Source organism: Schistocerca gregaria, chromosome 5, assembly GCF_023897955.1.
Source record: "Schistocerca gregaria isolate iqSchGreg1 chromosome 5, iqSchGreg1.2, whole genome shotgun sequence".
NCBI classification, from domain to species: Eukaryota; Metazoa; Arthropoda; class Insecta; order Orthoptera; family Acrididae; genus Schistocerca; species Schistocerca gregaria.
In genome coordinates, this window is record NC_064924.1 from 90,490,947 (window position 1) to 90,513,479 (window position 22,533).

Sequence of the window (22,533 nt, forward strand, 5' to 3'; positions counted from 1 at the left end):
ACACACACACACACACACACACAGCGACTGTGGTCACTTGTTCTGCATGAATATGTGTCTGTATGTTGTCGATTTTTGACAAAGGCATTATTGGCTGAAAGCTCGCTTTCTGACAGTCTTTTTGTTGTGCTTACCTGCGACTCAACATCTATACTAGATGGCGAGTAGCATCTACCCTTTTCATAATTTTGTTACATTCCATCCTGGATTTTCCATTGTTTGATTGTGCCTGACTTGGTACGGACATGTTGTAAATTACATTTCTGTATTAATTACCTCTTAAGAGTAAGATCTCTGTTTGCTGTTTGTTTTCTTTGCTTCTTTTTTGGTATATATGTAACATTAATCTCTGTGTTGAGTGTGTCACCATGAAAATGTCAGTGTCTACTGACTTTTTTTCCATGTAAATGAATACGCGAAGTATCTTCACCTTTCAACTATCTGTCTCCTGCTTTCTGTAGTGTGACTTTCTTGCTGATTTAAGCTCTGTATGGCTTTAAAACTAACAGTTTATAGTTTGGTTGTTCTCCTTTGTGCTGCAGTAAAATAATAGTTTTCTCTATACAAATTTCATGTATGCTTTTTTTTTCTCTGTGTAAACTTAACAAAGTATCTAATGGCCAGTAGCAACAAGTATTGACATTTACTATGAAAAAGTACAATAGTTTAATGCAGTGTAGATGTGTCTCAGCCTTGTGTAACATTTAAGAAGGGACAGGATGTATACGTTTATCAGTAACAGCACTGCAGCTGTTGTACAACAAAGCTATTACATTGAAATATGTCTTTTACCTCCTTAAACTGAAAACACAAGTCAGCTGAACTTATTTTTGCTATGTAAGTATTGGGACATGTGTGTAAGGTGAATGTTGTAACTGAAGTAAGATGTAAAGTTTTTCAACAAAGAACATTGCAACAGTAAGCCATGTGGCAACCAAAACATATATTTTAAATAGAAAAATTGTCTGAAAGGGAAATACTGATTTAAATTTTTTGCCTCATCAATGTTATTATCTGAAGATGTAAGTTATCCATAACCTACAAATGTTTGAAATATTTCAGGAAATTCGTCTATTTGTATGTGACATCACAGTCTTCAGTGGCCTATATTTATTTCACCATTGATGACGAATTCAGGGAAAGAAGTGCATGATTAAGTCAAAATTTTCTAGTTTTACTTACAAATTCTTTAATACATGTACGAAAAAGAGAGAGAGAGAGAGAGAGAGAGAGAGAGAGAGAGAGAGAGAGAGAGAGAGAGAGAGATCACTGTTATACAATTGTTACATCGGTAGCAATGGCAAGAAAGTTTGTAAAGAAGTTCATCGGCAGATAATAAGTGTAGCCCTACTTCTCCTCCTTGATTTCAATTGTAGTCGGCTCTGGGGAGGCAGGCGCTGCGCTCTTCACAGCGGGCACTCCAGTCTGGATCACAGGCACCACACGCTCGCCCGCTGCCACAGCCGTCTGTAACATGTCATTGTACACAAAGAATAAATTTAAAAAATGTTGAAAAATAAAAGAAGAAAAAATCATTTTTACACAAAATCACTGATTTCAGCACACAGCTTATTGTCTTTGACAGACTAATCAGCAAATTAAAAAAACGTACTGAAGTGTTTTGATAATGATAGTTGCCAAAGATCAGTGTTCACTACTATCAGTGGCTACCATTGTTTCCTTTGTTCAGTCTAAATCTGGATAATGTTGTGACTGCAGAAAGCAGTTATATTTGTTCATCAGTGGAGTGATAGATTTTTGTATGCATGAATTTTGTTTCATGTTGAAAGAAACAAAATGCATGGAATTACACAGTATTTTTTTTGAAACCTCTTACCCATTCTCTTTATTAATCTTTTTCATGTTAAATGTTTTTCACTGTACATAATATTTTGTTGTTTTCATATTTGTATAAAATTCTAATTTTTTTCCCCCAAATGTGAGGTGATCAATTTTCATTTATGTTTCTGATACAACTTTAACAGACCTGTACAGGTCTCATACTGTATGCCTCTGTAGTAAAACTGAGGGCTCAAATGATGGAGTATCCTTTTCATCCTTCGATTGAGTCTCTGCAGTCTTTTTAATCAGTTTCTTATAAAGCTGTATTCATTAAATGATGTGAGAGAATGGAACAGAAAATGACCACACACATCTATGAATGCATGTGATCAACAATGTGGCAGCGAGTTGCATAGTTTGCTGCAGGCGGGATAGGGCAAGAGGCTCCACACACCAGTAGAGAACTCTTTTGAGCTACTGACACTACAAATATGCCAATTCACAGCGAGAAGTTTGCCATTTCGACCACTGAAATCAAGTGCCCCATCATTGTCAAGGAACACATCGAGCATGAAGGCATAAAGGTGGCCTGCAATAATTTTCACGTAGTCCACAGATGGTGTCTATGATTATTACTTCTGGCTTCATGGAAGGTAAGGCAAATGTCACGCGCAGCATAATGCTGCCTCCAACGTCCTGCGCTGGTGCAAGTTTCGTAGAACTGTTCACCTGTATGAGGTGTATCCACACACTTCCATTGATTTAATGTAACAAGAAAAATTATTCATTCAGCTAGGCAACAGTTTTTCAATAATCAGTCTTGATGATCCCATGCCCAGTGAAATTGTAATTGATGTCAGTGCAATATCAGCTGCCATCCAGTCAGATGCACTTTAAAACGTATGCTGCCAGTCATGCCACCGCAGTTGCCACCATGGCATGAGGATGCTGTCATGGATGCTTATGCCACTGCCAATGAGGTGCAAGCATCCCCTCTCCAGAACACCAGCAGCGGGTCTACCTAAATTAAACATTGATGCACAGAGCCCATTTTGTGAGTGTCATTTCATTACATTTACAGACTTTTATAGCAGTCAGGGCTTGTCATCTACAGGCTAGTCATTGTATTGGGGATGACAATCATAAACCGATACTTAAACTTTCAGAAATACTGTTAGCAACTGACACTGCAACTACAGCAAACAGTTATGTGTTAGTTTTAATATTTGATATTAGATGTAGAATAATGTAATATATGAATTCTCTGTGCACAGACTATCTGATCCTCACTCTTGTATCCACTAAAGAACCACAAAGTGCACAAAGGACCTTACAACAGTCTACTGTGGAGCCCAATGTTCAACTATAAGCACTGAACAGAGTGCTCCAATACACTTGTGACTTTACCAGCATTATACTGTGTCCACAGATCTGCCAACGATCACTGCCTAGCCTGATATGCAGAGTGAGTAAACCTCAGATCACAACAGTTATGATTATTATGCCAAAATACCATTACAGATCATATTAGTTTATTTTTACTATTCCTCACCTTCCCCTCCCAAATCAACTAAAAAATCTGTATTTGTTGCCAATTACCATAGTGTGTTGTTGTGACATCTTTACACATTTTCTTTTTCTGATCGTCAGATGTATCCCTTAGATAATAAGAGAATTAATGTACCAAATGCCAATAAAATAAAATAAAATGAGTTGGATCTGCAGTAAAGTTATAAAATATTCACTGAAGACCTGCATATTGTCGTAGTGGTCTGTGTAATGTGTGAAAGTGTCAAAGAAATGTTCAACAAATTTCAGCAGCAAATGCTACAGGAAAGGTGATGTGTATCACAGACATTCTTACACTCCAGAAATGATAAACTCAGAAGAGCCACTTTGCAGAAATTATGGATGCGCAAGGTACCAAACTGTCCTGCTGGAATTGCCCAAGTCTGTCAGAATGCACAATGGACATGAATGGATGCAGGTGATCAGACAGGATGGTCACGTACTTGTCACTGTGAGAGTCATATCTAGAAGTATCGGGGGTCCCAACCAACTGCACATGCCCCACATCATTACAGAGCCTGTACCAGTTCGAACATTCCCTTACTGAAATGATGCAGGGTCCATGGATTCATGGGATTGTCTCCTTGCTCGTACATGCCCATCTGCTCGATACAATTTTAAATGAGGCTTGTCCAACCGGGCATCATGTTTCCAGTCATCAACAGTCAAATGTTGGTGTTGATGGGCCCAGGTGAGGTGGAAAGCTTTGTGTCATGCAGTTGTCAAGGGTACACAAGTGGGCCTTTGGCTCCGAAAGCCCATATCGATGATGTTTTGTTGAATAGTTTGCACGCTGACACTTATTGATGTCCCAGCATAGAAAGCTACAGCAATTTGCAGAAGGGTTGCACTTCTGTCATGTTGAATGATTCTCTTCAGTCGCCATAGGTCCCGTTCTTGCAGGATCTTTTTCCGAACACAGCGAGGTCAGAGATCTGATGTTTTTTCAGCTTCCTGATATTCACAGTACACTCTTGAATGGGAAAATCCCCACTTCGTGACTAGCTCAGAGATACTGTGTCCAATTGCTCGTGTGCTTACTATAACACCACTTTCAAATTCGCTCATATCTTGATAACCTGCCATTGTAACAGCAGTAATTGATCTACCAGTTGCGCCAGACACTTGTAATCTTATATAGGCATTGCCGATCACAGTGCCGCTTTCTGCCTGCTAACATATTTCTGTATTTGAATATGCATGCCTATACCAGTTTCTGTGGCACTTCAGTGTATATCTCATACAGTGGTCACAAGGTTTACCCTTACTGTACATTTAAAAGAGAGATTTATGCACTGGTATAATTTGCAATTGGAAAAGGGAAGGGGGCAAACGTATTCTGATACACAATATACCCTCTGCAATAGGCCCTACAGTGGCATGTGGAATACCTATGGAGACGTAGTTTTAAAAGTATGTATTTGAAGGTAGGTAAATACAGGCAGTCCAACTCACATTTAAGTGGTTTTTAGGTTTGAAGGTAATAAATATACAGGCAGCAACCTACGCAGATAACTCAGAGGTGTAAAAAGGTTGTTTCCTCTAGGTTTGTTTCTCTTAAACTGAGTAAGTTCAGTTCGGACATGTAAGCTACACTGAGTAAGTTCTGTTAGGACATGTAAATTACAGAGATGACAAATGACAAATGTGTAGCAGAAACCCCAAGTGGTACTCTGACACTTGAAGTTACTTTTTGCCTCTGTGGTTCACAGGAAGTTTCGTTTTACACATCAGATGTGAGCACCAAAAGCAGACTGGTTAAAAGTATGGTAAAAATGCTTTCTGAACATTGAAAATACATGTAAAAAATGTGGAACAGAATTGCATGTTTCTAATGAACAGCTGTAGGACAGCTGTTAAGTTCCTGTACAATCCAAGAAAACACAATCCACAGGCTTGTGAAATTTTGTATGTCTAAAATCACTGTACCTGATCTTAAAATGCAGCAAACAAATTGCAAATCATACAAAAGCCACTACCAAAGGACAAACCACAACAATACTGCTGTCCACATTGTGTGTTGAAGCAAACTGACAAGAACACTGCCTGCGAAAAATATTGTATTCCCCAACAAGAACAGATTTCAGAAACACTTAATATGTGTTAACTTCCACGTATGGGATTAACAACATCCATGTGATGCCCAGAAACACATTCATAATGTCTGAGAATTAATGATTGCTGTGGAATGGTGTGTAACAATGAAATGAATTTCTCACTTTTGTGCTGTTGCAAAACTTTTTGACATTAAAACTGAGTGTTGGAGCTGTACTCAAACCTATATTCTTACAATCAGTAGTGTAAACCCAGCAAGTTGTGCAGCAGAGCTTCTGAGAAATTTTGAAAGTATGAAAAGATGTTGGCAGATATAAGCTGTGATGTGGGCCACAAAGCATGTGTGAATAACTTAGCTGGTAAGAGTATTTCATATAATGGAAAAGTTCAAGGTGGAGTTTCAGTCTGATACACAGTTTTGATCTCTCAAAAAGTGCAGCATAATTATCAGATCATTTTTCTTTGCAGTAAAACCCAATACCGCATTAATGTAATTAGATGATCTGACAGAATAAACACATTTACCCACAGTGCAAGTAGTTTTGAGACTCAGGGTTTTTGATTAGGGTTTCTCAGCAGACTCGTTCTCAACACAAAGAAATATATGTTATTTGAACATACAGAAGGAAAGCCAGGAGCATTGTTGCTGACTTAGTGTATGGTTTGGGTTCAGTTTGAGAATGACTGTTATGTTGCTTGTTGCAACTACTATATTGTTGTGTTTCACATTGCTTTGTGTACAACTTGACTCCGTCAGTTATTAGTGTGGTAGAAAGTAGTATGTCCAAGATTATGAGTGGTGTGAAGAAACCAAGAGGCAGGTATTTTTGTGTGTGAAAATCCAGGTTTGAGCCACCTGATCAGTAATAGTAGCTTTAACACTCAATGTTAAATTTTAACACAGTTTAATGAAAGCACTGATATGAGATGACAGAGATGATAAAGTTAGGAATGGAAGCAATATTTTAGTGGGTGTTGAAGCAATAACTTCCAACATTTGGAAATGAGGGGGACAGAGGAAAGGCCTGAAGAGAAGCATGGGGGAAAATAGAAAACACATGAGTGTCCAAGTGCAAGTGTCATGATAAAGCTATATGTTCAAGATGCAGACAGTGAAAATGTTGAGAATACAGTACCTTCTTGGGGGCTGTGACGGTGAGGACGCCGTCTGAGGACAGGTTAGATACAACAGCGTCAACCTCGACGTCCTTTGGTAGCAGATATCGGCGCACAAAGTGCCGGGAGACAAAGCCGTGCTCGTCGGGTCGCTCCTCATGCTTGCCCTCGACGATGACTGCATTGCCCACCGTCTTGACTGTGATTTCATTGGGAGCGAACTGCTGCACATCCAGGCTCACCTGTCAACCATCCAACCACAGAATTTTCCCAACATTCTCCTCAGACCTCAGGCTTACCACTCATAGTGATGCATTGAGATTATTCAAAACTCATATTAACACTTTGAGTACCAGCTGTTTCTGCCTGAAACCACCATTTTTTTTTTACGTACCAGTGCCTTTAGCATGAAACCACTGGTTATGTTGCAAGAAAGAGACATCTAGTGGTCCACTGAGGTACTTCTATGAATGTACTCCATTGAAGCAATCATTTATAGTGTACAAAGCAACAGTCTGTGCAGAAATTGTGCTAAATGATTGTAGGAGATTGTGACATTTTTTTCTTTTTTTATTTCTTGAGATCATTGACAGGGAAAGTTAGTACATCTAAAGTTGTTGTAATGTAAAGTTGAATTTATGCTACTGCTTTTATGAGTGGTGCCAATATGTAGTTTCAATATAAAATTTATTAAATTTGGGCCCATTTCTGCTTGTTGTTTAGGACTATAACTTGTCCTATGTATTATAAGTCCATGGAAGTTTCAAGATGTGAGATTGCGTCCAGGAAAAAATGCCAATTTGCTTTTGAATACATTACATGAAATGATCAGTGCTGAAAACTGTATGTCCTATTAGTTTAAAAGTAAAGCCACATCCTTAAAACAATTTATTGTTTACTTTTTGCTAATTTCTTCTTGTATTTGTTGCTTACTTTGAGAACAAAAGCTAATTTTGCAATAAAATTAAAATTTTATCCCAAGCAAAACAACCTCCTTAAAACGATTGAGGATTTACTTTTTGTCACTTTCTTCTTTTGTGCATTGCTTACTATGATAATGGTACCTTTGTGAAAAATTTTAAAATTGCATTTATTTTCATATTGTTGGGACTTCAAGGGTTAAGTGGGAAGAGTCTGATTAAAACACATTCAAGGAAACATACTGGGCAGACAGTGATGCAACTATAGTGGCAAATGATTTTGTCCCAATTGTCACACAGTCCTGTATCTTCATAGGTATAATTTTTCTTCACCTTTCATACATGAACTGGAAAGGGCTATAATAAACTTCAGATTTTTTGTTGTGAACTGATGATGTAGTTTCATCTTCAAGTTAACTTGCTGTCATGCCAAAAATATTGCAAATTGATTAAAGCACTCGTTTATTTTGGCCTATCACTCTCAACAACTTAAGGGATACCTCCTAATATCACGTTGGACTTCCTTTTGCCCAACATAGCACAGAAACGTGATGTAGAATGGCCTCAACAAGTCGTCGGAAGTCGCCTGCAGAAATATTGAGGCATGATACTCTTGTATCTTCTGTCATTTCTGTAGATGCATGCCTTGAAGTGAGTTTTTGAAAGAGGTTGCGCTGTAGGTAGACTTGTTACTTTTTCATGTTTCTATTTGTATGAAGTTCTCATGCTTCTCACTTTCTTTTCAAACCAGATAAAGTCACTGTAAGTCTCCTTTTTACAAAATATTTCTAGAAGAACTCTGCATGCCTCATTTGGTACATTTCTGTTGTGCTACTGAGGATTTACCAGTATTATATCACTTCAATGGCTGCACTTTTATCACCAGTCTCATACAAAGCCATATTAATCAACTCATCTGAGACAAATGAGAATGGACAAAAGCTATGAAAGTGTGCTACAGGGGTGTGGTGCCGAGTCACACAGACTGCCCTGAGTGAGAGGAAGACCTCACTGCATACGGGCATTCTTGTACGGCATCACCACTAAACAGGTGCAAATGAACAGAGCAAAGTTGAACTGGTCAACTTTGTCAGGAGGTCAGGCTGTCCTGACCAACCAGGATTGGGAGCCAATTACTTAATAAGCCAACTAGCCAACACAGTGCACAATATTAGGACCAACTCATTCAAGTCAGTACAGGGTTGAACAAATTCTACTGTTGTAACTTTCATGGCTAATTAGCCATATATGTCAGCAAAAGCAAAGAAACTAACTGTATCAGGGTAAACTTCTTTAAGACGCAGTATTGTAGGCAATGGCTTGCATTCACAGTGCTTGCAACATGATGAGATATGTGATACTAGCTTCTAAGGTAACTATGTTTCATTATCTTCCACTGGTAGATTTGAGACCACAGAAAGAGACAGATCACATCATCTTATAAGGAAGTGTGAAATTTACTGGCTTCTGGGTCGTTGGGGGAGAGAGAACAGAAGCCATGCTATGCTGGAGAAACCCAAAAAGGGAGACCACATCTGGCAGTGATAGAAGGTGGGCGCATCAGCTGCCAACAACACAGATTAATGTACACGGAGGTGACGAATGTCTTGTGATAGTGATATGCACGTACACAGATGATGTTAGTGTCGTGTACACACAGTATGAAAGGGCAGTACATTGGTGGAGCTATCATTTATACTCAGGTGATCTATGTGAAAAGGTTTCCAACTTGACTGTGGCTGCATGAGGAGAATTAACAGATTCTGAACCTGGAATGGTAACTGGAACTAGACACATGGGACATTCTATTTTGGAAATCGTTAGGGAATTCAGTACTCCAAGATACACAGTGTATAGATCGTACCGAGAAAAACAAACTTCAGGCATCACCTCTCAACAAGAACAATGCAATGGCCGTTGCCCTTCAATTAACGACTGAAAGTAGTAGCTATTGCGTAGAGTTGTCAGTGCTAACAGACAAGCAACACTATGCAATAACCCTAGAAATAAATTTGGGACATACAATGAACACATCCATTAGGACAGTGCGTCGAAATTTGGCGTCAATGATCTATGCCAGCAGAAGACCAACGCAAGGGCCTTTGCTAACAGCACGATGTCACCTGCAGCACCTCTCCTGGGCTCATGACCATATTAGTTGGACCCTAGATGACTGGAAAACCGTGGCATGGTCAGATGAGTGACGATTTCAGTTGGAAAGAGCTGATAGTACGGTTCGAGTGTGGTGGACATTTCATGAACCTATGGACCAAGTTGTCAACAACTCACTTTGCAAGCTGGTGGCGGCTCCATAATGGTGTGAGGTGTGTTTACATGGTATAACTGGGTCCTCTGGTCCAAATGAACTGATCATTGACTGGAAATGATGATGCTTGGCAATTGGGAGACCATTTGAAGCCAAACAGTGATGGAATTTTTATGGGTGACAATGTACCCTACAGCAGCCCACAGTTATTCACGATTCATTTGAACAACACTTTGGCACACTGGACTCGCATTCGGGAGGACGACAGTTCAATCCCGCGTCTGGCCATCCTGATTTAGGTTTTCCGTGATTTCCCTAAATCACTCCAGGCAAATCCCAGGATGGTTTCTTTGAAAGGGCATGGCCGACTTCCTTTCCTGTCCTTCCCTAAACCGATGAGACCGATGACCTCGCTGTCTGGTCTACTCCCCGAAACAACCCAACCCAAACAACACTCTGGACAGTTTGAATGAATGGTTTAGCCACCCAGGTCACCTGACGTAAATCCCATATTTGTGGGACAAGCGAGAGGTCAGTTTGTGCATAAAATCGTGCACTGTCAGTGCTTTCCCAATTATGGATGGTTGTAGAGGCAGCATGGCTCAATATTTCTGCAGGGGACTTCAAACGACTTGTTGAGGCCATGCCACATCCAGTTGCTGCACTATGTTGGACAAAAGTAAGTCCAACCCGTTTTGAATGGTTTTATTCACTTTTCCAGTCGAATTCAATTACAAAAATGTCTTGGCCTTCTAAACAGTTAGCTGACTCGTTGTTAACAGCTATCTAGGGTACTCTTCGTAGCGATCAACAAAGTGGCAAAGGTGATTGGTCAACGATCCAGAGACCACATGCTGCCTACTGTGTCAAGTGTCATCACATGAAGATTTGAGTTGAGTACTAACTAGAACACTTTGACATGTACCTGAAAAGAATGTGTCCACCTGTGACACCCCAAGTGAACTGCAGAGCCATCGCAACCTTTTGCACTCCTGTGTCGTTGGCAGTAGCGTCATATGTGGTAATTTTGTATGGAAGAGTCACATTATCTGTAGAAGCCTTAACAATGCACGGCACTGAGAGTTCAGTTTATAGATCACTTTGAAGTTCCTCCTCTAATAGCCCTTATGGATTTTACGATTTGTCAGAACTGATACTGGCCCCATTGGATCCCAGTATTGTTCAGATGAAGGCTAATCAACTGACTAAGTAAGGAGGCCCCCAGGTTTGGGTGGTGAGATGACAGGACCTCCAGTCCAAGCCAATTGGCTCAACTATTCTCTGTCGATCAGCGCTGGTATAGTGTAAGAAGTGAGAAGAGGAGCAACGTTTAGATCTGATTAATCACAATGTGTGTGCAGTTGCCCCAACACCAAAGCCCTCCCCCTCCCACCCACATAATGACCAACAAATTGTGCTGCATGTTGGGGCCTCAAACTGAAACAACGGTTTGGCCAGTGTCTAGTGCTGTCACATACCTGGAAGCGATCCTTGTCGACGGCAATGGCTGATGTCCCAGAGTCCTGCCTGGCGAGAGATCGCCAGGGCCTGAGGTAGCCTGTGGGCCTCAGCAGCGGGCTGCGCACGCCCAGTCCAGACAGCAGCTCATCCCTGGACAGCCCCAGGCCGAAGTGCTGGTCCAGCAGGCGGCCCGTGCGAGGCTCCCAGTCGTCCCACCAATCGCGCCACAGCAGCGGTACCACGGACATCTGCTGGCGCGCCAGACATCAGTCAAGCACAGGACTAATCAAACACGGAAGTACAAACAGTAATAGTGCTCTAAAACAGGGCACTCGCATCATACTCGACAAAATGTCCAGACACTCTGTGACCAAAATGGTACTGAAACAGAGGATGACAGACTTAAGGCCGAAATACTCAATGTCTTTTTCCAAAGCTGTTACACAGAGGAAGACTGCACTGTAGTTCCTTCTCTAGATTGTCGCACAGATGACAAAATGGTAGATATCGAAATAGATGACAGAGGGATAGAGAAACAATTACAATCGCTCAAAAGAGGAAAGGCTGCTGGACCTGATGGGATACCAGTTCGATTTTACACAGAGTACGCGACAGGTAGATGCCGTGTTTCTTGACTTCCGCAAGGCGTTCGATACAGTTCCCCACAGTCGTTCAATGAACAAAGTAAGAGTATATGGACTATCAGACCAGTTTTGTGATTGGATTGAAGAGTTCCTAGATAACAGAACGCAGCATGTCATTTTCAATGGAAAGGAGTCTTCCGAAGTAAGAGTGATTTCAGGTGTGCCGCAGGGGAGTGTCATAGGACCGTTGCTATTCACAATATACATAAATGACCTTGTGGCTGACATCGGATGTTCACTGAGGCTTTTTGCAGATGATCCTGTGGTGTATCGAGAGGTTGTAACAATGGAAAATTGTACTGAAATGCAGGAGGATCTGCAGCGAATTGATGCATGTTGCAGAGAATGGCAATTCAGTCTCAATGTAGACAAGTGTAATGTGCTGCAAATACATAGAAAGATAGATCCCTTATCATTTAGCTACAAAATACCAGGTCAGCAACTGGAAGCAGTTAATTCCATAAATTATCTGGGAGTACGCATTAGGAGTGATTTAAAATGGAATGATCATATAAAGTCGATCGTCGGTAAAGCAGATGCCAGACTGAGATTCATTGGAAGAATCATAAGGAAATGCAATCCGAAAACAAAGGAAGTAGGTTACAGTACGCTTGTTCGCCCACTGCTTGAATACTGCTCATCAGCGTGGGATCCGTACCAGATAGGGTTGATAGGAGAGATAGAGAAGATCCAACGGAGAGCAGCGCACTTCGTTACAGGATCATTTAGTAATCTCGAAAGCGTTACGGAGATGATAGATAAACTCCAGTGGAAGACTCTGCAGGAGAAACGTCAGTAGCTCGGTACGGGCTTTTGTTGAAGTTTCGAGAACATATCTTCACCGAGGAGTAAAGCAGTATATTGCTCCCTCCTACGTATATCTCTCGAAGAGACCATGAGGATAAAATCAGAGATTAAAGCCCACACAGAAGCATACCGACTATCCTTTCCACGAACAATAGGAGACTGGAACTGAAAGGAGAAACCGTTAAACGTACTCAAGGTACTCTCCGCCACACACTGTCAGGTGGCTTGCGGAGTATGGATGTAGATCTAGATTCTACACTATACAGGATGACACAAAAGTCCGATAACATTTGAGAATGCGCTAGTTGGCGGAATAACATAGGTAAAGAGGTAAAAACCGACACACATGCCTGAAATGACATGGGATTTTATCGGACCCAAAAACGAGTGCAAAAACTGACCAGCAGTTGGCACTGAACAGCAACACGTCAGTGGCACTGCATGAGAATCGTGTATAAAATGAACCCTAGAGAGAAAAGGGGAATCAGATCATTTGAACCCCTTACTTAAATGAACGTTCCGCCACCGGAACACCCATCCCAACACAGTCAATTATGCACAGCATGTTGCGTCCACCCCAAAAATTTCGAACGTTTCTAGCTTCCTAATTAAACTAGATAGATATTAAATTGACAGTGATTTTTACACTGTTGGTTAAAATACATCAGCCACACATTAGAAAACATAACGTTCTATTAAAAACAATTATATCTTGTTGCTGACACTCCATGGAAAATAACTAAACAAACTATGCTCATAGCCCTGCAAAAAAAAAGTAACGTTTCTTGACTTTACGTATCTAAATAAGTACTTCTGTCACTTATTGTTTTTTAAGTTACAGAGGAAAAACACTACATCACAATACTTTGGCACCTATACATATGCGCCTACGAGAAAAAGGATCATTTCGTGTCCGTCCCACCTTAATGTCGTTTGAGGCATGTCGCAACACTCGATCTGGAAGGGAATGAATATATTTTTACAGACACAGAGGTAACTGGGTTAACTAACTGAATAAATATTAGTTACATTATCACTCTGTGACGAATCGCCAGAGACCAGGTCTCTTGCACTGAAATATTCAGAAGATATCGCTGAGCAACTTCTGAAATTTTGTCAGTGAAGTTCAGATTAACTGCATAGGTTTATAGCCAGAAATTCCTCTAACAGTGAGTAGCGGGAGGTACTTCTGGGGCCACTATCGTTCCTCCTCTCCCCTCCACCCCCTCTCCCCCCCACGCCCAATTCCATTTTGTAATTCGCGAATGATGCGTGCAAAAAAGAATGTCGTAAATCTCCGTGTGACATATAATAAATCCTCTAACTTCCTCGTTGTGATTACTTCGCGAGGCAAACGGGGTTTTAAAATACGTTGAAATCCCTAGGGAATGGATAGAGGACGTAAAAAGAAACAAAGTGATTCCTTGTATATGCACATATGGGTAATTTTTTATTTCCTTAGTTACTGGCTATTTTTTTCTTCGTTTCTGTCTTTTTGTTTTCATATTTCCAGCTTGGCTCTACAGGTATTTTTTCTTTTCAAATGTTGTTTTCTGAAGGCTAAATGAAATGCTCAAAATGTCTTCCGTAAGCTCTACCACAAGCTTCTAGACGCCGCATCATGGACTGTCTTACTCCCATATTCCAGATGTCTGCTGAAATTCTTCTTGAACATGCTGGCGTAGAATGTCAATATTCCCCATAACTGTTGAATACTCTACTTCTTTCAAATGTCCCCCAAAATAAAAATCCAATTTATTGACATGAGGAGATCGAGAATGCTAAGATGTTGCTGCCCCACGACATGTCCAGTTATTTGGGCAATGCTAATTTAAAACTGTTCTTGCCTGAAGAGCAAAATGAGGTGATACCCCATCGTGTTCTAGCGGAATTGTAGTGGAACGTCTTACAGCAAAATATTTAGAGGTTTCATTAAAAATTCACTACAAGATGCTCCAGTCAGCGTTCCATGGAAAATGGAAAGTCCAGTTAACTTGTCTCGAGAAGTGCCAGTCCACACAGTAACGCTAAACTGTTATTGATGTCTTGTTTCCAAATCTGCGAAAGGATTCTCATCCGTCCATAAATAGATATTGCGAAAATTCTGTACTCCATTCCTAGTAAACTTTGCGTCATCGTTGAATAGTACGGTACATAGACAAAAGTCTTTTCTTGATTGAAAATCTGTTTCAGTAAGACCTTGCACAATCTGAAGGCGGCACGGATAAGGGAGTTGCTCCCGTTACTTTTTACACATAGTCACGTAACTCACAGTCTCAGTTTCTCTTGTACTGCTGCCAGTATTGTCTTCACTGTGATGAAGTACTCCATTTCCTAAATCAGGTGTTCACACACTATTTGGTCTTCCACAATGAAATGACCATTGTTTGGTAATGTCAATTATGATATCTTTCAGCATACAAACGCCTGGTTTCAGACACATTGCAATTTGCGCATGTCCATACATCAGATGCATGTCCCCCATGTACTGATTAGAATAAGTAGATTGCAGCCAGACTTGTACAGTAGACATTAGTTCGATAACAATGCGGCCGAGCAGGTGTCACGCCCGTGACTGTATAGTATAGTCAGGAGCAACACGTCGCCACAGAATACTCTCCATTCTGTGATGTCGCTCTCCAGCTGCGGTCGCTAATGAACGTTTTTTCGGTGGCGCCCCTTTCGGAAATAGCCGATTCAGTTTCTGTGGGGGAAAGAGTGTTAAGTACACAGCTAACACCTGTCCAACAAGAACTGTACAGTACGCTTTCTTTACTGATAGTATTCTCAGTACTAACAGGAGTTGTTTATTTACTAGTATCGTGACAACTAAGATAAACGTAAGCAGGCTCTGACTTAACACTTGTAAGGAGCAACATTTTAAAAGAAAAAAATACATGCAGAACCAAGCTGGAAACTTGAAAAGAAATTGAAACGAGGCAGACATCTAATAATAAGAAAATAGTGTCTGTAATTAAGAAAAATAATGAAAACTGACCACCTCTGTATCTGAACATTTTTGCTTCTAGTGGAGTCCTCTACCCATTCCGCAGAGGTTTCTCACATATTAGCCCAATGCGCTGTATTTTGGAGGAAATAACGTGTTGCCCAACTCTTGTTGGAATGTACACGCTCAGAATATTAACTTCGCCTTGATGCACAACGCCTCTCTTGTAGCTTCTGCCACTGCAACTTGATTAGGATTTGTGTAATGCACTCTTGCTTTCTACACACATCAAAAAAAGTTTTGCATCACCCCGGTTTCCAGAACTCCTGTGGATATTGTATCACAGACACAGTCACTTTGACTGTTCAGAGATGTCACAAAACCCACCCAAATATGTAAACAACCATGCATGAGCAGCGTCTAATAGGCTGAAGGGGTCCGACAGCCGATCAGTTCCAGTCATTCCACCAGGAAGGAGGTACACGGCTCGTCTGTAGTTTAACCATTCCTCGACGGTCACAACCGGGGTTCGATCGTGTCCGCTTTGTTACTTTGTGCCAGGAAGGGCTCTCAACAAGGGAAGGGTCCAGGTGTCTCGGAGTGAGCCAAAGCAATGTTGTTCGGACATGGAGGAGATACAGAGAGACATGAACTGTCGATGACATGCCTCGCTCAGGCCGCCCAACGGCTACTACTGCAGTGGATGACCGCTACCTAAGGATTATGGCTCGGAGGAACCTGACAGCAACGCGAACATGTTGAATGATGCTTTTCGTGCAGCCACAGGACGTCGTGTGTGCAATAGGCTGCATGATGTACAACTTCACTCCCGACGTCCATGGCTAGGTCCATCTTTGCAACCACGACACCATGCAGCAGATGGAGCCAACAACATGCTGAATGGACCCCTCAGGATCCACTGATGAGTATCGCATATGCCTTCAACCAGACAATCGCCGAAGACGTGTTTGGAGGCAACTCGGTCAGGCTGTACGCCTTAGACACATTGTCCAGCGGGTGCAAAAAGGTGGAGGTTCCCTGCTGATTGGGGTGGCATTATGTAGGACTTACGTACGCCGCTGGTGGTGATGAAACGCACCGTAACGGCTGTACGATACGTGAATGCCATCCTCCGACCGATAGTGCAACCATATCGGCAGCATACTGGCGAGGCATTCGTCTTCATGGACGACAATTCGCGTCCCCATCGTGCACATATTGTGAGTGACTTCCTTCAGGATAACGACATCGCTCGACTAGAGTGGCCAGCACGTTCCCCAGACATGAACCCTATCGAACATGCCTGGGATAGATTGCAAAGGGCTGAGGGATCTACGCCTAATCGCCGTTGAGGAGTGGGTCAATCTGGACCAACAATGCCTTCCTGAACTTGTGCGTAGTATGCCACGACGAAACAGGCGTGCATCAATGCAAGAGGACGTGCTACCGGGTATTAGAGGTACCGGTGTGTACAGTAATATGGACCCTACAACCTCTGAAGGTCTCGCTGTATGGTGGTTCAACAGGCAATGTGTGGTTTTCATGAGCAATAAAAAGGGCGGAAATGATGTTTACGTTGATCTCAGTTCCAATTTCCTCTACGGGTTCCGGAACTCTCGGAACCGAGGTGATGCAAAACTTCTTTTAATATGTGTATAAGAACCCATGAATTGGATTTCCTTATGATTTTTTTCAAAGAATCTCAGCCTAGCATCAGCTGCTCTTACAACTAGTTTCATATTTTTGTTCCACTTAGGATCGCTGCGGGTGGTTGCTCCTAAATATTATAGGAATTCTACTCTTTCCCTTAATTAACTGTCAATAACTATTAATTAACTGCCAAAACAACTGCGCCCCCCCCCCCCCCCAAAAAGAGAAACTACCATTCCGTAATTTTTTTCTACGGAGATAAACAAATTTTATAATTTTGCAAGTAGGTATGTACGTTTAATAAAAACAAAGCATTATTCCTCTCATAATATATTCGCTAGAAGGCCGAATGGGTTAACGCGCCGCTTCCAGATTTGGGGAGGCGAACCGACCAGACAGAATGTGGTTGTTAAGAGGTTTCCCATAAGCCAGCTAGATGAATAGCGGTCTAGTACGCACGTCCCGCTGCAGATACACGCTTCGCAAACATTAAAAAAACTTTCTCACATTTGGACATGAGATTTACCCTATACGTAAACAGATGGGTCACAAATTCCTTCCCAGAGGTAACAGAGGAGTCTGGAACGCCATGCGGCCACCAACTGTCCCTAAAATTGCAAAAACCAGTATAATAATTCCGCTCACATGGAGAGACAGAGAAAATGTCAAAGAAAAAAAGAGGAAGATTCCTCCCATAACAAAATTAATCAGCCTAGAAAAATTATTTTGAATTAGTTGTCTAATTACACCGCGGGTCATACGAACCGGAACTTGGCAGCACCAGAATTATATATCCCCTCCAGCTTTTTTTGCTTTCTTCCTCCACTGTCACGCTTCGCTCCAATCCTCGATCGGTAGAGATAAGAAAACATCAAAAGCAAACGGTCAAGTAACATATTGGCTGCTGCACTCGCTCACTGACCTACGAAATCCTACTATACCGCACCGAAGCACTAGCCAGAACTCCATTGCTGTACTTCAGCGCGCTGTGTAGACTGCAACTGTGTGAACCAAGCACGCTATTGACATAAAAATTTGTTCGGTAACAGTAGTTATTTTTCCATGATGCTGTTTGGTCGAAATGACACTGTAGAAATGTTACTGTGACTATAGAGTGCGCTTACAGCCGCAGGCCAAAGAAAAGGCCTCTTCTGGAGAGTCTATGACAGAAACCACAGGCAAAAGATTGGAACACGAGGATTATGAGAATTTACGTACCCCCCCCCCCGCCCCCCCTCCCTCGCCTTGACTAATTCTTGAACCGTCTTTCTTTCTTTCCCTCAGTTTTTGCGTTCCCTCTTGTGCCTGCACCCTAGTTGGACCTCAATACGGCCCTGCGTAAGCTGCAACTTGGCATTTTTCTCGTCAACAGTTATGAGAGTTGAACGAAGCGATAAATGAAATAAGAAAATCCGTGCACAAATGCACCATTCGAAATCTAGTGCTTAACGAGTAACCCACCGCGGCACACGTTTACAGCCAGCTAAACTATAGTATGGGCTTACTGCTTTTCACAAAACTTATGTCAGTCAGGAACAGTAAGTTGGCTGCTACAGCTGCAAAAATTTCAGTGGAAGCACCGCTCCAAGATAATACAACGAGCAGGGGCATTACATCGCCTGCTAAATAGTAACCGCCGTGCAGGATCACGACACTCTGACCGCAGAGACATCTCTTGGTGCCTTCGGTAATCCAAAATGTCAGCCAGTTTCTACCTGGCGGAGCGCTACTAGCCAGGCGAAACTTACCTCTGCAATTGCTTGTCGTTAGAACGCGTCGAAATTACTGCCAGACCGTGGGGTGTGTCCGCGTTCTTATAGGGCGGCGGTGGAGCCTTCGAGAGCGCGTGCGCCCAGGAATACCGCGACGACTCAGCGGCTGCCGAAATTAGCCGTGCCCTGCGCGCCTATGCACACTGGCAGCTGGGCGCTGGCTGCCGCGTGACGTCACGCGAGGTGACGCTCTGGCCAGCTGTCGTGTCATCCCGTGTGGCGGCTGGCAGCCGGCGCGGACAACCCCCTCTGTCTGCAGCTGCCACATCTACACGTCGCGAGCCTGCCGACAACACGCACAAGAGGGCGATTCAAACGAAAACTTTAATTACGCACTGTTAAGCAAAAGAAGCAATACTACGATTGTAACTGCCGATGTCGCCGGGTCAATATGGGAACACAGAGAGGCCGTCTGCTGCGGAGCCCAATGATCAGAAGTGAGCGCTGAACGGAGTGGGCTGAATCGCTCCTGTCTACAACAGCACTGTACTGTGTCGTCACATCTGCCGCAGACTGCTTGGACGAGGCGCGCAGCCCTCCGACATGTCCTCTGATGAGGCCTGATAGTCCAGTACCATGTAGCCTACTCTCACGGATGGGTCTAGGACTCGGTTCTGAGAGGGATCACACTTCGTTACTGTCTATATCTCCTCCCCTCATCCCTCCTCCCAAATGTAACTTACCATCTCCCTGTCACAACCTGTCACGGGTATGTACGGCTTCAACAGTTACAAAATTAAATTATATAAAATATGTTAATTCCCTCAGACTCCAAGAAGAATATAATAATTCCATTCCCAAAGAAAGCAGGTGTTGACAGATGTGAAAATTACAGAACTAACAGTTTAATAAGCCACGGCTGCAAAATACTAACGCGAATTCTTTACAGACGAATAGAAGAACTGGTAGAAGCCGACCTCGGGGAAGATCAGTTTGGATTCCGTGGAAATATTGGAACATGTGAGGCAATATTGACCTTACGACTTATCTTAGAAGAAAGATTAAGGAAAGGCAAACCTACGTTTCTAGCATTTGTAGACATAGAGAAAGCATTTGACAATCTTGACTGGAATACTCTCTTTCAAATTCTGAAGGTGGCAGGGGTAAAAAAATACAGGAAGCGAAAGGCTATTTACAATTTGTACAGAAACCAGATGGCAATTATAAGAGTCGAGGGACATGAAAGGGAATTAGTGGTTGGGAAGGGAGTGACACAGGGTTGTAGCCTCTCCCCAATGCTATTCAATTTGTATATTGAGCAAGCACTAAACGAAACAAAAGAAAATTTCGGAGTAGGTAGTAAAATCCATGGAGGAGAAATAAAAACTTTGAGGTTCGCCGATGACATTCTAATTCTGTCAGAGACAGCAAAGGATGTGGAAGAGCAACTGAACGGAATGGACAGTGTCTTGAAAGGAGGGAATAAGATGAATATCATCAACAGCAAAACGAGGATAATGGAATGTAGTCGAATTAAATCGGGTGATGCTGCGGGAATTAGATTAGGAAATGAGACGCTTAAAGTAGTAAAGGAGTTTTGCTATTTGAGGAGTAAAATAACTGATGGTCGAAGTAGAGAGGATATAAAATGTAGACTGGCAATGGCAAGCAAAGCGTTTCTGAAGAAGAGAAATTTGTTAACATCGAGTATAGATTTAAATGTCAGGAAGTCGTTTCTGAAAGTATTTGTATGGAGTGTAGCCATGTATGGGAGTGAAACATGGACGATAAATAGTTTAGACAAGAAGAGAATAGAAGCTTTCGAAATGTGGTGCTACAGAAGAATACTGAAGTTTAGATGGGTAGATCACATAACTGATGAGGAGGTACTGAATAGGATTGTGGAGGAGTTTGTGGCACAACTTGACTAGAAGAAGGGACCGGTTGGTAGGGCATGTTCTGAGGCATCAAGGGATCACAAATTTAGCATTGCAGGGCAGCGTGGAGGGTAAAAATCGTAGAGGGAGACCAAGCGATGAATACACTAAGCAGATTCAGAAGGATGTAGGCTGCAGTAGGTACTGGGAGATGAAGAAGCTTGCACAGGATAGAGTAGCATGGAGAGCTGCACCAAACCAGTGTTAGGACTGAGACCACAACAACAATATTGTAATCATAAGCTTTTTAACTACCATAAAATATTTTAATGTAATAATAATACGAGGCCCGTTCAATATACAGAGGGGTCCAAAAAAATGTATCCACTGTTTAAAAGCCCATAACTGGCACACTATCTGACGCAGTTGTCTCATCTTTGGTAGTGTAATAGTTTGTAGTTCTGACAATCGCCACACAAGCGTTGTATTGCGTTGTTTTGTTTTGTCAGATGACAGTCGCCAGTTAGCAGTGTTTTGTTCTTAGTTGCACCTAGTTACTCGAGTAAACTTGGCTGGCGCTCGGCTTACATTCGATGAAAGTAAGTCAGTTTTGAAGTGGTATTTTAAGTTCGAAAACATTAATGTGATTCAACGGCAATGGCGAAATGAGTATCAAACAGAACCATCGACACGTTTAACGATTTGTCGCATTCGAGATAAATTTAAAGCCGAAGGCTGTGTTAAAGATGTACAAAAACCACGACCTGTAACAGAAACAAGTGCAGTTAACTGCCGTCGTGTGTTAACAACAATTCACTCGCTCACCACAGAAGTCTGCGAAACTAGAGTGAGTCGCTCAAGTGTTCGGCGAATTTTGAAGACAGCAAAGTGGAAGTGCTACATCCCACGATTGCTACACGCAATGAACGAGGACGACCCAGATCGTAGAATAGGGTACCGCGAGTGGTTTACTAACATGGTCCGCAACGATGAAGAGTTTGCAGAGATGATTGTGTGGTCTGATGAGGCACAGTTCAAACTCAGTGGTACAGTAAATCGCCACAATAGCATCTACTGGGCCGCCGAAAATCCGAACGTCCATGTAGACAAAGCCGTGAGTTAGCCAGGAGTAAATGTGTGGTGTGGGTTGTCTTACCGGGGCTTGATTGGCCCATTCTTCTTTGACAGCACAGTTACCGGTAAGGTGTACCCTCAGTAGCTTCAGACATCCATTTTACCTGCCATCCGAGACTGGTATGGAGAAGGAAGAGTTTACTTTCAACAAAATGGTGTCCCAGCCCACTACCAAAATCGTGTTAGGTTCTGTGGAGTATCCGCCACATTCCCCAGACCTAACTCCTCTGGATTTTTACCTGTTGGGAACACTAAAGGACGCCGTTTATCGACAAAAGCCACGCACATTGGATGAACTCCGAGAATCCATCGTACATTCATGTGCAAATATCCAACTGAACACATTGCCGTCAGTAGTTCGTGCTGCAGTTCGGCTGCATCGTTTGTGTGTGGATGTTAATGGTAACCATTCCGAACACCTACAGTGATTCCACTTTAACAAAAAATGAGACAACTGCGTCAATTAGTTTGCAAGTTATGGACTTTTAAACAGTGGATACATTTCTTTAGAACCCTCTGTAAAATGCAACTCATTTTTTTCTCGGCCAATTTCGCTTGGAAAAATGCGAAATTTCTTGTGGGGCATCATGGAA

At 42.2% G+C, this 22,533-nt stretch overlaps 1 protein-coding gene across 1 annotated transcript; it reads right to left on the minus strand.

Moving 5' to 3' along the window:
• Nucleotides 1-814: 814 nt before the first annotated feature.
• LOC126272984 (protein lethal(2)essential for life-like) lies at nucleotides 815-19,074 on the minus strand. Its single transcript, XM_049976331.1, has 4 exons — nucleotides 18,966-19,074; nucleotides 11,187-11,417; nucleotides 6,543-6,764; nucleotides 815-1,467 (listed from the first exon to the last, which is right to left on the minus strand). The coding sequence occupies exons 2-4, from the start codon at nucleotides 11,415-11,417 to the stop codon at nucleotides 1,348-1,350; spliced, it is 573 nt and encodes a 190-aa protein (XP_049832288.1). The 5' UTR covers nucleotides 18,966-19,074; the 3' UTR covers nucleotides 815-1,347.
• Nucleotides 19,075-22,533: the final 3,459 nt, after the last annotated feature.

What these genes read in the sequence shown, in the direction of transcription:
- LOC126272984 (XM_049976331.1), bottom strand. Translation starts at nt 11,417, where the DNA reads ATGTCCGTGGTACCGCTGCTGTGGCGCGATTGGTGGGACGACTGGGAG. An exon ending in TCGACAAGGATCGCTTCCAG is followed by an intron (nt 6,765 to 11,186) that starts GTATGTGACAGC and finishes GATGGTTGACAG; the next exon opens with GTGAGCCTGGATGTGCAGCA. An exon ending in CCGTCACAGCCCCCAAGAAG is followed by an intron (nt 1,468 to 6,542) that starts GTACTGTATTCT and finishes GACATGTTACAG; the next exon opens with ACGGCTGTGGCAGCGGGCGA.